Genomic DNA, 14,942 nt, shown 5'->3' on the forward strand with positions numbered 1-14,942 from the left:
GAATAAGGGGACTCACCGATATCCTCCATTAGCTCTGCTGCTCGAGGACAGACTTAAAGCCATTTTTCTCAGTTTCACTCACTGTTTGCGTAGTTACTGCGGTTAGCTTCTGCAGGGCAGAATACCGTACTTACTATACTAACTATAGTTAGGCCTCGATTGGCTTCTCCATTGATCGTTGCCAACAAAGGTCTCGGGTGAGCCAAACACTATCCTGAAGTCTCTGTTTGCAATCTTACAATCTTGCCATCTTAAACGGGTGTTTGTCTCTGCCAGTGCTCGCAGCAAGTATCCCTTTGTCTTGCAACATCTTTTCTTGATCCACCATGATATCGACAGCAAAAGACATAGGCCTAATACAGGTAAGATCGGATTGTCTGGCCATTGATTGGTCTTAAGCTAACACAGCGCACAGTGGCAGAGCACAGGGCACGCCTGGCAGGGCTTGACATTAAGCTTTTTCAGGTATGGCAGCATCAGGTATGGCAACATGGCAACAGTTTGAGGAAGCACTGGATTGCTACATATCTGTATTGCGGGGTCATTCTTTTTGGTTTTGGCATTGAATACAGCGATAAGGGAATGAAAACAGTAGGGGTGCAACGGTTCAGTTGGCCCACGGTTCGGTTTGAACCTCGGTTTTTGGGTCACGGTTTCGGTTTAGTTTTGACATGTGTTTTTGTGCGCAAGGAGAACTTGACCAATGTGACTTGTACTGAAACTACAGATTGTAAGCTTTCAAATGATATGTCATACATTGAACTTTAGCCATGACAGCTGTACAAGCTGTAGCACATAGCATTATGCGCATATACGACATGCGTTAAGCATTTCTGCGACACGTGTTTCTGTTCACTGTTTTTGTTCCCTCATCGCTGTATTCAATGCCAAAACCAGAATGAATGACCCCACAACGCAGATTTGTAGCAATCCGGGGATTCCTCAAACTGTTGCCATGTTCTCAACTCTGCTCGCCATGAACAAACATTTGAACAAGAAGCAACTGCGTTCCAGACCGACTCGACCTCTGACTTTGAATGAAATACAGCATAAACCGAAAACCACCACGGTTCACTAGTGTATTGAACCGTGGAAGGGGACCGAGAACCGTTGCACCCCTAGAAAACAGTGAACAGAAACGTGTGTGGCAGAAATGCCAGTAATCAAGCCTAAGAGGCACTTTTACATTGTGAAGTGTTTTTTGTTTATATATATATGTATATTTTTTATATTATAATATACAATATAGGCTACCAGTCATATTCTGGAATGTGTCTAAATGTTTAAGTTCCATAAGTATAAGCAAAATAAAGTAAAGTAACATTTTGTAAAAAAAATAGTAGCATTTTTTTCCTTCTCACCAAAACACATATCGAAACCGAACCGAAACCGTGACACAAAAACCGAGGGTCATACTGAACTGTGGGCCAACTGGACCGTTGCACCCCTAGTAAGATGAGATAATGTCGGTCCCTCACGTCTGTGTTGTTTTCTCAGGTATGCCAAAGCTCTTTTACCGATACACACTTAGCGTACCTGTCATTTTAAACCTAAATACAGATGACTTCCGTGTTGCTTTGTGTTTGTAGAGAGCGAGGCTTGTGTGTGGGTGAGTGTGTATCAGGTGTGTGTGTTAGGCCTTTATGTATGACAGGACTGACTCTGACCTGTAGGGTTGTTGCCCAGTAAAATCCTCAAATCAATGTTCAAATGCTGCTATGCACAGCTACGTACACTGAACACTTTATTAGGAACACTATACTAATACTGGGTAGGGCCTCCCTTTGCTCTTAAAACAGCCTCTTCGTGACATTGATTCCACAAGATGTTGTACACATTCCTTTGAGATGCTGGTCCGCGATGACATGATCACACAAGTTCTTCAGATTTTTCCGGTGCACGTTCAAGCTGTGAATCTCCTGTTTTACCACATCCCAAAGATGTTCTATTGGATTCAGATCCGGTGACTAGGAAGGCTACTGAAGAACACTGAACTCTCGTCATGTTCATGAAACCAGTTTGAGACGACCTTTGCTTTGTAACATGGTGCATTATCATGCTGTAGGTAGCCATTAGAAGATGGGTACATTCATTGTGGCCATGAAGGGATGTACATGGTCAGCAACAATAATCAAATAGGCTGTGGCATTCAAGCCATGATTGATTGGTATTAACGGGCCCAAAGTGAGCCAAGAAAACATTCCCCACACCATCACACCACTTCTACCAGCTTGGACTGTTGACAGGTGTAGAGGTGCTCCTAATAAAGTGTTAAGTACAGCTGGTAAAGACTCACAGCGCCTTTGTTTTATTCTCTCTCCTTTTTGTATCTTCTCCACTCTTTCTACCATACCATACGACTATGCTGGGGGAAAAAAACGCTTTAGAAATTAATTTAGGTCAAAGCATAGCTCCTAAATTCTACCGGGGATATGAGGAGAGTAGATGAACAGAGAGGACAGGTGCAGAGCAAAGAAAGGAGAGGACCAACCTGGAGAAAAAAAAGGGGCAGAGAGTACTATACTTCACCTGTATACCTTTGCATACCTGTCCTGTATACTTAAGGCCTATGCCTGCAGCTCAATTTGATGTTCATCATGGACATGAATTAAATGTGTCTATTCACCCCTCCCATCTGTCTTTCCTCCTCCAGAATGTCATCAGAGGACCAGAGTCTGCACAGTTACCAGCGACCGTCTCCTCCCCTGAGCCGAGCCCCGCCCTCCGCCAGCCATGCTCCTGCCCCCACAGACAAGCGGCCCCGCGGTCGGCCCCGCAAGGACGCGGGCTGCGGCATGTCCACACGAGCTTCCATCCCCAGCATGCCTACAAGAGCACCCACGCCAAGAGCACCCACACGAGCATCCATGCCCAGACTCAAAAAGAGGTAGGTGTCTCTTGCTCTCCAACTTTCCAAGTCCAGCACGGCAGACGAATGTATCTGTGACTGTGTTATTAGGGTCTGTACTCAAGTCAGACTGGCCTTTTTATAATCTGGTAATTTCTTCCGAAGTAGTAGATTTATTTCAGTGTGGGAAATTAGCCTCGTTCCCCCTACTAACCTCCTAGGTCTGATAAATACATTTATTAAGAAGCATGAATTATTAAATTTGCCAACGTCGTAATCTCTCACTGTGAGGCCTCCCAGCTGAATCATGTGAGAGCCAGGAACCGATGACCCAAGATAACCCCATACACTGCTTGTATGTGTACGTACGTACGTGCGTGCGTGTCTGGAGCCCAGCTGAGAGGATCAGCTTGAGTGTTAAAATTGCTTCAGCCCAGAAGAGGAAGAGGAGACGCCCGCCGAGACACTGCCGTACCTGAACACACCCTGGGGTCTTTGCCCCAGCTGGGTTAGAGTGGATTCAGGTGTGAATCGGAATGCGAAGCCCTCTGGTTCGGTCGAGATGCATAAGTTCTTATTGGCCCCAACTTACTACCACGCTACCACAACACTGCTAGGCAGGTCTTGTGTTGGTCCGCCTTGAGCGTTGATAATATATAAAGAACTAGAACATGTGAACTCCTTCGGAAGTGTGTGAATGCTTGTAACGTGGCTTGTGGGCTATGGAGAAAAAAAAAATCGAAATAAATCTTCCAACCTGTGTTGTTTTTATACTGTTTCCTTTTCTAGGATGATCGGGAAAGCAAGATGATGAACAATAGTGCGTTTTATTACGGTGAAAGCTAATTTGGCGGCCAAATATCAGCACGTCATGTCAGTGTTCCCGCGCTGCATGCTTGTTTGTGTGTCTCTAGTGAGGAATGCAGCACTGGGGGAGGTTCTAAGATTTGTTATAAACCTGCTGTATGGTGTGGAAAAGTATCTTCGAGTTAAGCCGTGTGCAGGGCCCTGTGTAACCAATACCCCCATCAGAGTTTCCCCAAAACCTCTGTAGCACTAAGATCATCTTAAATGGGTGTTCCTCTTTTATCCTTCCCTGGTATTACCCTCGACATTGACTGTCCAAACAGTTTTTCGTATTTTGCACCCTTAGATACCGAGTAGTCATATTTGTTTCTGGAAATATCCAAAACCCAACACCTGGCAGACACTCAGATCATCATTTGTTGTCGGTGACGGATGAAAGATGATCTTGGTGCTGTGAAGCTTTGAGGAGGCTCTCCCCTGGCAATTGTTTTGAGTAATTGTTCTTATGGTGAATCTGCTCGTGATTGGAACACATCAGAGGTTTTGAGTCTCAGCCGTTGGGTGATCAGGAGTTTAAATGTGGTATTATCATGGTTGTGGAAGTGGAGAGGAAAGCGTGTGTGCAGCACTGGAGAGGAAGCACTTAAATTGCATGCTGGGAAACAGTGGACCTGTAAAGAAGGGGGTGTGTTCCATCCCAACCAGCCAATCCAGGCCAGGATTTCACCACTTCCTCAAGAGCTGGAACTACTTCCAGCAATCTCTCTCTCTCTCTCTCTCTCTCTCTCTCTCTCTCTCTCTCTCTCTCTCTCTCTCTCTCTCTCTCTCTCTCTCTCTCTCTCTCTCTCTCTCTCTCTCTCTCTCTCTCTCTCTCTCTCTCTCTCTCTCTCTCTCTCTCTCTCTCTCTCTCTCTCTCTCTCTCTCTCTCTCTCTCTCTCTCTCTCTCTCTCTCTCTATTACCCTGTACATTTCTCACTCTAGGAGTTGGAGAGACTTAGTATTTTTGTTGGTTGTGCTTTATACCACATACATTGGGTGACACACTTGCATGAGATACTGCAGGAATTAAGACATGTGGATCGACAGATTAGTTTGGTGTGGATTTGTCTTTGGAGGAGTACTCTTTATGGGGCTTTACACACTACAGCTCTGTGCTGGCCTGGCCCCATTCATTCTGAAAATGTCTAAAATATTATTATTATATATATTATATTAGATCAGGATTGGATAGATCGGCTCTAACTATCAAGTTCCATCAAATAGTGTTACCTGCATCATATCCAATCCTTTTTGTCTTTCTTTTTTTTTTAAAGGCATGGTTCAGCCTATTTTCATGTTTAGGTGTAATATCATCTTAAAATTGTCTCAACCATCCTTTTAAACACATTTTAATGGACTGACTTATATAGCGCCTTATTCCAAAGCGCTTTACAATGGCCTCTCATTCACCCATTCACACACACATTCACACACCAATGGTGGCAAGTTACCATGCAAGGCACCGGCCCGCTCATTGGGAGCAATTTGGGGTTCAGTGTCTTGCCCAAGGACACTTTGACACGTGGCCAGCCGGGGCTCGAACCGCCGATCTGCCAACCTTGCGATCATTAGACAGCGGCTCTACCTCCTGCGCCACAGCCACCTGTGCCGCATTTTCCCCCTAAGCCCCAACAACCGCTTCCATACTTGTGATGCTCTTATCCCGCCCCAGGTGAAACATCCATCAAAGACAATAATACAGAGAGTATATATGTTACGGTACATGTGGGAAAACGGTACATGTGGGAAAACTAGGGTTAGGGTTGGGTGCTACGGTTAAGGTTAGGGGTAGGGTTAGGGTTAGGGGTAGGGTTAGGGGTAGGGTTAGACATGCCAGCATGTACCAAGTGGACGTAGCACCTAACCCTAATCCTAGTTTTCCCACATGTACCGTATTCCCACATGTACCGTAACATATATACAAAAGAAAATAAATAATACAAATAACATATTAAAAATATAAAATACATAGTAATAGGAAGATGCACTTACACTACAACCCCAGTGAACAGACACACAAAAACAACCCCGTAAAGAAATGTGTTAAATCAAAAACAAACACAATAACATTAAAAAATATGTATACATAAAATATAATACTCCAAAGGACGGTATTAGACAAAGAGAACAAAATGAAACGTATATAGTAACCATGGCCAACACCCGTCTTCTTTTGCCCATCCTTCACACCTGCTTATGCATTCCAATGTTTCAGTTTTTCCCCATTTTGATTAGCTATTAAGAACTCCAATAAATAATAATGTTCGACTGTTGTTTTAAATAACAAGTTCCCCAGCTATCTGTGAAGAAATGTTGAAGTGAAACAGGGGTGCCAGACACTTTGGCACCTTTGTCCAGAAACGTGCCACCATCTTAAGGTCTAAAACACTTAACAAACATGCTGACTTCTGTCACCGTGGTATGCCTATCTAAATCTTAATGTGTCTCTTTGTCACTGTTGCGCTTAAATCCACTTTTGAATATGAATGTTTATTTTTCGCCATGTTTTTTGCCGTTCTGTAAATGAAACTACTCTGGGCACCAAGGTGACGAGCAGCTGAGCACTAGTTGCGGGTGAATTGTTGTTTCAGTCCCATTGGCTGCTCAGACCTTCAGGCACACCTTGTGCTGATAGAGTACGTAGTGGGGAGAGAAAGTCGGTAGCGGTGGTCTCTACAGCTTGGAAAACGAGAGAGCAGAAAGAGACAAAGTTGCCACTGTGTTTCTGTGCTCTATGTGCGTACGAGGCAACATGTGGAGAATGAGAGACACAGGAAATGTAGCCCCTGCGCAAAACAGACCATAGACAAACCACACACACTGACTGTTTCTTCTTCCTGTTTGTTGAAGGGGGCGGGGCCGTGGCAGAGCAGTGGCTGCAGATGATGTCACCGTCGGGGGGACAGAGACCCAGAAAACTGGTGAGTTTTAAACATAAACACACTCCTGACCTTTTAAAAGTGCTACAAATTACATTTTGTATTATTTTGTACACTGTACTACAGCCTAATGACCTTGAAATCTGCATGGATTATGAAGCGATTGTAAATAAAAGTAATAGCTTTCCACTAAAGTTTCGGCTGGTGTTCGTGTATTGATTTGACCTTGCCGGTACGGCTATTCAGTTGTCAAAGCTGTCATAGCTTGTTACAGAAAGTAGGAAAATCAGTAGCAAATATTTATTATTACCTGTTCACATGACATGTCGGGATGTTATCTCAGTGGTCTAGAGAGCTGATCTCTTAATGGAAGCTGTCCAGGTGACTGATCTTGAATCTAATTTAATTCACTCCATTGTTCACGTTATATAATTCAGTAGGGATCTGCCACCTTGGAGGTCCATTGTGACCATATCACACTTGAGGGGTGTTGGACAGCATTGGACTGTTCTAAACCAAGTCATTAGTCAAAGGTTTTTGATTGAGTATCAACTGATCGGAAGCACAATGGAAGCAGCATCAGAGTCTATACAAGTGAAGGCACCCCAGATCATCTCATGAGAGAAAAGCGAACTATATTTTCTTACTGGACATTTTGTGCTGCTTTCGTGAAAGCCTCCGCTCCGTGAAAGCCTTGTGCAAGCTAGATACAATATCCTTGTATTACCACAACTTGTAGTTTCCAAAATGAACACCCGACAGATGCAAAATGCGTGTAGGCTTTTGCTGTGGCTGTGGCTGGTAAATGGCGGCACTCACCTGCCACTCTAACGGGTGCTTGTAAATGGCGGCGCTTTATTCAGTATCATCACAGAGTTTCGAGAATATCTATTTGGTAACATAATGTAGGGATAATCATTTTAGTTCATTGGTTGGACGGTTTCGTCTGAGATCCAGTAAACAGTTGAATGTATAATTTTACGCGTAGCTTAACTCATAGACTTTAAGGTTGCTATTACAATCAGAGGGCTGAATGAATATCAAACATTGCGTTTTAAAACATTATGTCGGCACTCTGAATGTTTTTGCAGCTCGCACCTGGTGCAACCAACACATTTTTTGATGTGTGCCTGGCCTAGAATCTTATCTGCATTTTCCAATTTAGTTCTGCAGTTTGTGACCAGAGACCTGGCTTGACTTAACTTCAGTGACGTCATCTGTGTCTATACAACATGGGGTTGGCGAGGAATAAAGACCCAGTCTTTCTCCATCAGGGCTGTCGCAAACTATGCATTTTTGTCCTCCTCTCTGGAGTGGATGTCGTCACTAGTCCCCACCTCTCTTTATCGAGAGGCTGAGAATCACTTTCGGGTCAGCGCTTCCAAACAACTATTTTTTTTCAAACCGTCCAGCAGAGCAGATGATTTCGGAAGTATTGTGAATGCATGAGAGAGGGCAAAGATGCCCACTGTCCCCGTAAGCCAGTCCAAAATAATGTCTGCATGAGTAGAGGACTGCAGGAATAGCAGGTTAGAGTTGGCAGGCAGGTGAGTGGATACTGGCAGGCAGGTGAGTGTGGGTAATATAAGTTGCTGTCCCAATAGTAATGGGACGGGGTAGTGATATCACAAATTACGAAGCACTTTATAGAGGATGCTTTCTAATCTTGATGAGTTCCACGTCTCACAGGGTAGGTTGTGTAGAAGGGATACCACACTGACAATGGTCTGTGCCTTGCTTAATAACAACTTCATCTTCTCCCACAGAAGTTAAGGAGCTGGTGCTAGAAGTTGAAGAAGTGACGCTTCTGGTCCCCACCACCACCACCCCCAACCCCACTCCCAGCCCCGACCCCATCCCCATCCCTATCCCCAGCCCCAACCCCAGCCTCACCTCCAGCCCCAACCCCACCCCCAATCCCAACCCTACCCATAGCCCTATCCCCAGCCCCCAACATAGCTCCTGCTCCAACCCCACTCCCACCCCCATCATCAATCCTAAACATAGCCCGTGCTCCATCACCACCCCTATCCCCAGTCCCAACCCTACCCGTAGCCCTATCCACAGCCCCCAACATAGCCCCAGCCCCAGCCCCAACCTGAGCCCCTGCCCCAGTCCCAACCTGAGCCCCTGCCCCAGTCCCAACCTTAGCCCCTGCCCCAGTCCCAGCCTCAGTACCAGCCCCATCTTTAGCCTGAGGGAAGACAGACTCCTCTCCCCATTCTTCCAGCGCTCTTTATCTGAGGACTCTGCAGGATCCTCCGCTTCAGCCTTTGAGTATGCCAAAACAAGGTAGGTGTGTGTGTGTGTGTGTGTGTGTGTGTGTGTGTGTGTGTGTGTGTGTGTGTGTGTGTGTGCGTGCGCCTGTCTGTCTGTCTGTCTGTAAAATGGAGCAGACGAGTGGGGGGGGGGGTGTGTGTGCGTGTGTGTGCGCGTGTGTGCGCCTGTCTGTCTGTCTGTAAAATGGAGCAGACGAGTGGGGGGGGGGGGTGTGTGTGTATGTTCGAGAGGACACAAGGCCTGTGTATTTTTGTATAAAAACACACTCAGCGTGTTTGTGCCTGCCATACACGTAGCACACATGATGTGGCCATTGTAGAGGATGCAGTGGTCGAAAAGACCAAAGCCAGCAAAGAAAAGAGGATGAGTGATTTATTTTTCTTCAGGAGAGTTTCAGTGGAGGAGGGGATGTGCACTTGCCTTGCACGCTCGAGTGAGCCACAGCGCAGGGAGGAGGGAGGGAGGGAGGGAGCTTAGAGAGGAGGGGACTCAAGTTAGGGGGAAATGTGCATGTGTAGAGGCCCACAGCGGTAGCCAAGATTGAAGGGCTGCTAGTGTGATCAGGTGAGGGAGGGAGGGAGGGAGGGAGGGAGGGAGGATGCTCCATGAACTCGGTAATGTTTCACTTCGAGGCCCCAGCAATATGTAGAGGGAGGCAGGAGGACACTCACTTACTCACGGTCCTGCATTATGGGGTTAGGGTCCAGGGTTAAGGTTTGGGGTCAGAGGTTAAGGTGAGGTGTGAGTTTGAACCCCTCTCTGTCCTCCCCAGTGAGAAGCTGTGTGCCTTCTGCTACTGCGACGAGAGGAGCTTCCTGGGCCAGGGCGAGCTGAGGCTGTTCGGTCCGACACCAGGATACGTCCCGCTGCACATCCGCAACAGGAGGGGCAGCACAGAGAAGGATAACGATTACCATGACGACGAAGACGACTACTTCCAAGACGAGGACCATGGCAACAAGATCACAGGGCTACGCGGACTGGGTCTTAAAAAGTAAGTGGGGAGGAGGAGTCGGTTGAAAATGATTAACATTTTTAGATTCAATTCCCTCACTAATGCAGGGCTTAAAGTACTCCGGCACAGTGCCGGATTTCCGGCGCGGGAGAATTTAAAAAAAAAAAAAAAAAACTGCAATTGCGGCATTGCGCCGACGTGGTGGCGGGGGCGCTGTTTCACAAATAACTTAGCTTTCGTGTTTGCTAGCGAAACAGCTGATAGTTGATGTTGACTGCTCAAGGAGAATACATATTTGAAAGTACAGAATGCCTGAGAGCCTTATATTGCATTATATTACATTATATTTTGAATGGCCATTTTCCTTTACATATATAATGACATTTCCACCATAAATTGATGGCGAAAGGGCACAAATTGGTGCATATCAATTAACCAGAATGCAAGAAAGTGTTTGATGCTCGTTTAAGGACCCCCAGACAGCCCTGCTTCATGGGTCCCCCCCGATGTCAAACACCACTGGTACCACCTCCGCCTCATTTTGAGCCAGGAAAAACCCTGAGTAGTGACGGGAAGCCTTAGAAGGAGGACGTGGTGCCAAGAAGGAGAATATAAGTGATAGTGGCTTAATAAGTAATCAGTTTGTTCTTTTAAAGACATGTATATATTTTATTCTGTATTGTTATAGTGATAGTGGCTTAATAAGTGATGCAATCAGTTTGGCCTTTTAAAGACATCTATTTATTATTATTTTTTATTAAGTATAAAACAGTATTATGAATGAATGAATGGTCTTTATTGTCATTACAGTTTTTCCCAATTGCTAAAACACAAAAGCCAATTCTCTAAACCAAATGACCAGTTCTCTAAACACATTTAATAAAACTAGCTCCCATTTGCCAAAACCATAAACACATTTCACATGAAGACACAATTCACAAAACACAATCCTCCTTTTCTCATAAATCTAAACACATTTTGTCTTGCTAAAACACAAGTTGCAAAAAACTCTGCTCAAAATGTCAAATTCTCAAATTAAAGCTCATGTGATGCAAAAGGCTTGCCACAGTCAGCAAAATGTTAACACAATGAACACACCTGGCTTCATTCATTAAACATAACGACTCAAAATTTAAGACACTTGTTGCAAATGATTGTGGTGTGTGTGTGTGTGGTATAGTTCCATAAATAAAATAAAAAACATCACACCCTGAACATTGTTTTCAGTGAGTATTGTTGTGTGTAATGATCCTCTGTAGTGTTTGCATTGAGTTGTGATACAGTACAGTATTGTACATGTTATGGTACATGTGGGAATACGGTAACATTTTTCAAACCTTTATTTACGTAAAACTCGATAGGACAACAGTGCAACAACTTCGCGGCTGAACTTTAGTAAAATTTCGGACATCATATGCCATTTAAACGGGGGAAATAGATATCTAAAAATGCATGACTATCATGCAAAATCTGCCTTACTGTAATGTAAAATATGTAATGTTAGATATAACGTTAAACAGGGAGCGCAGATTTATTTTTATGCATGACTATCATACAAAAAAAAAACTAGGGTTAGGGTTAGGTGCTAGGGTTACAGTAAGATTAGGGTTAGGATTAGGGGTAGGGTTTGCGTTTGAGTTTTGAAGAGAGAAGGTGTGGTTTTGCTTATGTAGCTTTAGAAAAGTGTGTTGTGTTTAGAGTTTTGGGGAAATGGAGGAAAGTTTTGTGAAATGTGTTTTAGCAATTGAGAAAAACTGTAATACAGTACAGGTACCATACAACGACATTTAGGAGGGGGGGCTCCCCTGGTGCTTGGAAAAAGACTAAAAACACGAGGGCCAAGGGTAAAATAAAAAAGGGAAAAGAGCTGGTTTACATAAATAAAGGCTATGTACACTATCTACTATACTACTATACTATACAATAAAACACTGTGCTGTACTCTATGCTATGCTATAAATATCCTAACTTTTCCTATATCTGAACCTTATGTACACAAGGGTTGTCATATTGCACATAGTATTGTTGCACATTCATTTAAAGTATTAATGCATTTTAACATTGAGACATATATTTTGTATTGACTATAAAATAGTATTAATGCATTTAAACATTGAGACAAGAAGCTGTCTTCTGTACCCGCTCTCCCAATATCTCAAACTGTGACCCCCCTCCCCAAGAAAAAGTTTCAGGCACAGGATTTTTTCCCACTTTAAGCCCTGCTAATGTCACTGTGAAAACATGGATGACACGTTAGTTACTGTAGCTATGGTTACTGCATTGTGTTGACCAGAGAGGGAGAGGAGTGGGGAAGAGGAGAATATGACCCAAATAAGTAAGCACGTGCTAATGTTGCAAGAACCAATTTGGGCCAATTCATTTGGTTCCGAAATGGCTCCAATGATGAGTCACTAGCTGCAGGATTCTTTCTGCCCTAGTCTCTTCGTTTTAACTCATCTGGCGGGGGGAGGCGGGGAGGGGGGGGTTCCAGACCTGTCTTTCCTATTTAGGCTCTCACCTGTCTCACTCTCGCCCATCTAAGGTCTGACCTGCCCCCCCCGCCCCCTCTTCTGTGCAGGGTCAGCTCTCCAGACAGTGGTCTCCACTCCTCCTCGGCCCCTGGTAGCAGTGACCCTTCTGGGGAGGAGCCGGCCCCTCGGTTCTGGGAGGAGCTGGGTGTCATCGGCCTCCCGGTGGATGTCAACGTCCAGTCACTGTTCGACCCAACAGGTAGGTGGCGCTGTACGAGGGTGTCTTGTTGCACTACATCCCGATCCCAAAATCAACCTCTTGCCCCTACAGATAAAAACATTTAGGCTAAAATGATCTTATTACCAAGTGCTCCCTCTTCAGGATTGGCCAACACCGCGAGCATCGCCCACGGGTCCTTTTCATATTATTGCATCGTCACCGTTAATATGGATGCAATTTGCAAAAATGTGACTTTTCAGTTAACAAAATATCACAAATGAGGCCAATGATAACTCCATGTCCCTCGACAGTGTAATATGAATCAGGCCAATGATAACTCCATGTCCCCTACAGGACAGTGCTGTGCTCACCTGCAGTGTGCCGCCTGGTCGGAAAGGGTGTGTCGCGGCGAGGGCCAATCGCTGCTCTACGTCGACAAAGCCATCGACTCAGGGACCACCCAGGTGAGTGAAGGACAAACTTGGTATGTGAAGGCCTGAGACCTGGCCTTGGGGGATTGGAGAGACAGCCTGCTACATGGGAGCCTGCCCATGTTTTTATTGTTATTTATGTTACTGTAACTGTCTTCTGTTGTTGTCAGCTCTACTGTAACTGTCTTTTTTAATTAATTTTAATTAATTTTGCCATTTAGCAGACGCCTTTATCCAAAGCGACTTACAATTAGGAATTACAGGGACATTCCCCCTGGAGTAACTGAGGGCTAAGTGCCTTACTCAAGGGCACACTAGTAGTGGTGTGGCTTCAGGCGGGATTTGAACTCACAACCTTCCGATCACAAGTCCAACGCACTATCCACTAGACCACCACTACCCCACTACCCCCTTCTGTGGTTGTCAGGTCTACTGTAACTTGTCTTCTGTGGTTGTCAGTTCTGTGCCTACTGTAAGCGCCTTGGAGCATCTATTAAGTGCTGTGAGGAGGGGTGTTACCGTGCCTACCACTACCCCTGTGCCACGGCTTCCGGAACCTTCCAGGACCAACACAGACACGCCCTCCTCTGCCCTGACCACCTGGAGCTCGCTACACACACATGTGAGTGGACATCTAGTCCCTTCCACAGCATGCGGGGGGGGGGGGGGGGGGCGTATGTTTGCGTAAGTTGTGTGTGTGCGTCCGTGCGCGAGAGGGTGAGTAACCCTGTGTCCTCCTACAGTCAGAGACTCTCTGAGCTGCGTTGTGTGTGCCAGTCCCGGGCAGCTGCAAGACCTGCTGTTGTGTACCAGCTGTGGGCAGCACTACCACGGGGCCTGTCTGGGCACCGTCCTCACCCCCCTGAGGAGGGCCGGCTGGCAGTGCCCGAAATGTAAAGTCTGTCAGACCTGCAGGTGAGAGTTCACACTGCCCTGCCCCTGACCTCTGGACCATATGCTCATTGCTCTCTCCAGTAGAACATTTAGAGCAAACACATATAGGAGGTTAGGCTTTACTCTATACAGTGTTGCGCTGAGCTCTCTTGCTAACTGTGTGTGTGTGTGTGTGTGTGTGTGTGTGTGTGTGTGTGTGTGTCTGTGTCTCTGTGTCTCTGTGTGTGTGTGTCTGTGTTGTAGGAACCCTGGGGAAGACAGCCAGATGTTGGTGTGTGATCTATGTGATAAAGGTCACCACTCCTTTTGTCTTCTAATGGAAGCCGTCCCCACCTACACTTGGAGGTGTAAGGTAAGACACGCACACACACACTTTCTTCCTCCCCTGTTCATCAGTCTATAGTCCCTTAAGGTTTTTTTTTATTTTCAGGCTGAAAGACTTGGAGGCTGCAGGCTTTCAGGGCCTTTATTATCAGCTTTTAGACCCAGAAAGGATCTAGATTTTATACATGAACAATGCAGTATGGAGATGTGGTGTGGAGATGTCTCCCGTCTCTTGCACATATAAAGGTAGACAGACAGTAGTGGAGCGAGCCCACAGGCAGGCCTCATACAGAGATGGAATCTACAGTAGGACATTACCTGAGTGAAGCCAAGTGTAGAAACATCGGCCATTGGTAGCCCCTAGAACATGCATTGGCAAACTACAGTTTTAATCCGGCCTGCAATCTTTTAACCAAAACAATGAATTTGATTCTGTTATACCCTAATTAGTTTCAGCACAGTATGAGGTCACATGTTATAAAGGAAGGAACCTTGTTTATAAAGTTCAATACTGAGTCCTCTCCCTCTCTCTCTCTCTCTCTCTCTCTCTCTCTCTCTCTCTCTCTCTCTCTCTCTCTCTCTCTCTCTCTCTCTCTCTCTCTCTCTCTCTCTCTCTCTCTCAGAACTGTCGGCTTTGTAGCCAATGTGGAGTCAGGGGTACTGGCCAGTGGGCCAGTCACCTCAGTCTGTGTGAGGGTTGCCAACCTGCTGCCCTGCCTTGCCCCCTCTGTGGTCTAGCTCTCTCCCCCGACACCTCCATAGACCACCTCACCTGCCACACCTGCCACAGGTAC

General features: G+C 45.6%; 1 protein-coding gene across 1 annotated transcript in view; it reads left to right on the top strand.

The window, feature by feature from the left end:
- LOC308168838 (histone-lysine N-methyltransferase 2C-like) overlaps nucleotides 1-14,942 on the top strand; it is a 69,897-nt gene that overhangs the window by 4,211 nt on the left and 50,744 nt on the right. The window contains exons 2-10 of the mRNA XM_080543482.1: nucleotides 2,654-2,887; nucleotides 8,473-8,865; nucleotides 9,626-9,847; nucleotides 12,387-12,538; nucleotides 12,854-12,963; nucleotides 13,390-13,552; nucleotides 13,674-13,845; nucleotides 14,068-14,171; nucleotides 14,911-14,938. Of these exons, the coding sequence (XP_080399608.1) occupies nucleotides 2,655-2,887; nucleotides 8,473-8,865; nucleotides 9,626-9,847; nucleotides 12,387-12,538; nucleotides 12,854-12,963; nucleotides 13,390-13,552; nucleotides 13,674-13,845; nucleotides 14,068-14,171; nucleotides 14,911-14,938 (1,577 nt within the window). The 5' untranslated portion in view covers nucleotide 2,654. The remainder of the gene's footprint in view (nucleotides 1-2,653; nucleotides 2,888-8,472; nucleotides 8,866-9,625; nucleotides 9,848-12,386; nucleotides 12,539-12,853; nucleotides 12,964-13,389; nucleotides 13,553-13,673; nucleotides 13,846-14,067; nucleotides 14,172-14,910; nucleotides 14,939-14,942) is intronic.

This window comes from Nansenia antarctica (genome assembly GCF_963989245.1).
Source record: "Nansenia antarctica genome assembly, chromosome: 12".
Taxonomy (NCBI): domain Eukaryota; kingdom Metazoa; phylum Chordata; class Actinopteri; order Argentiniformes; family Microstomatidae; genus Nansenia; species Nansenia antarctica.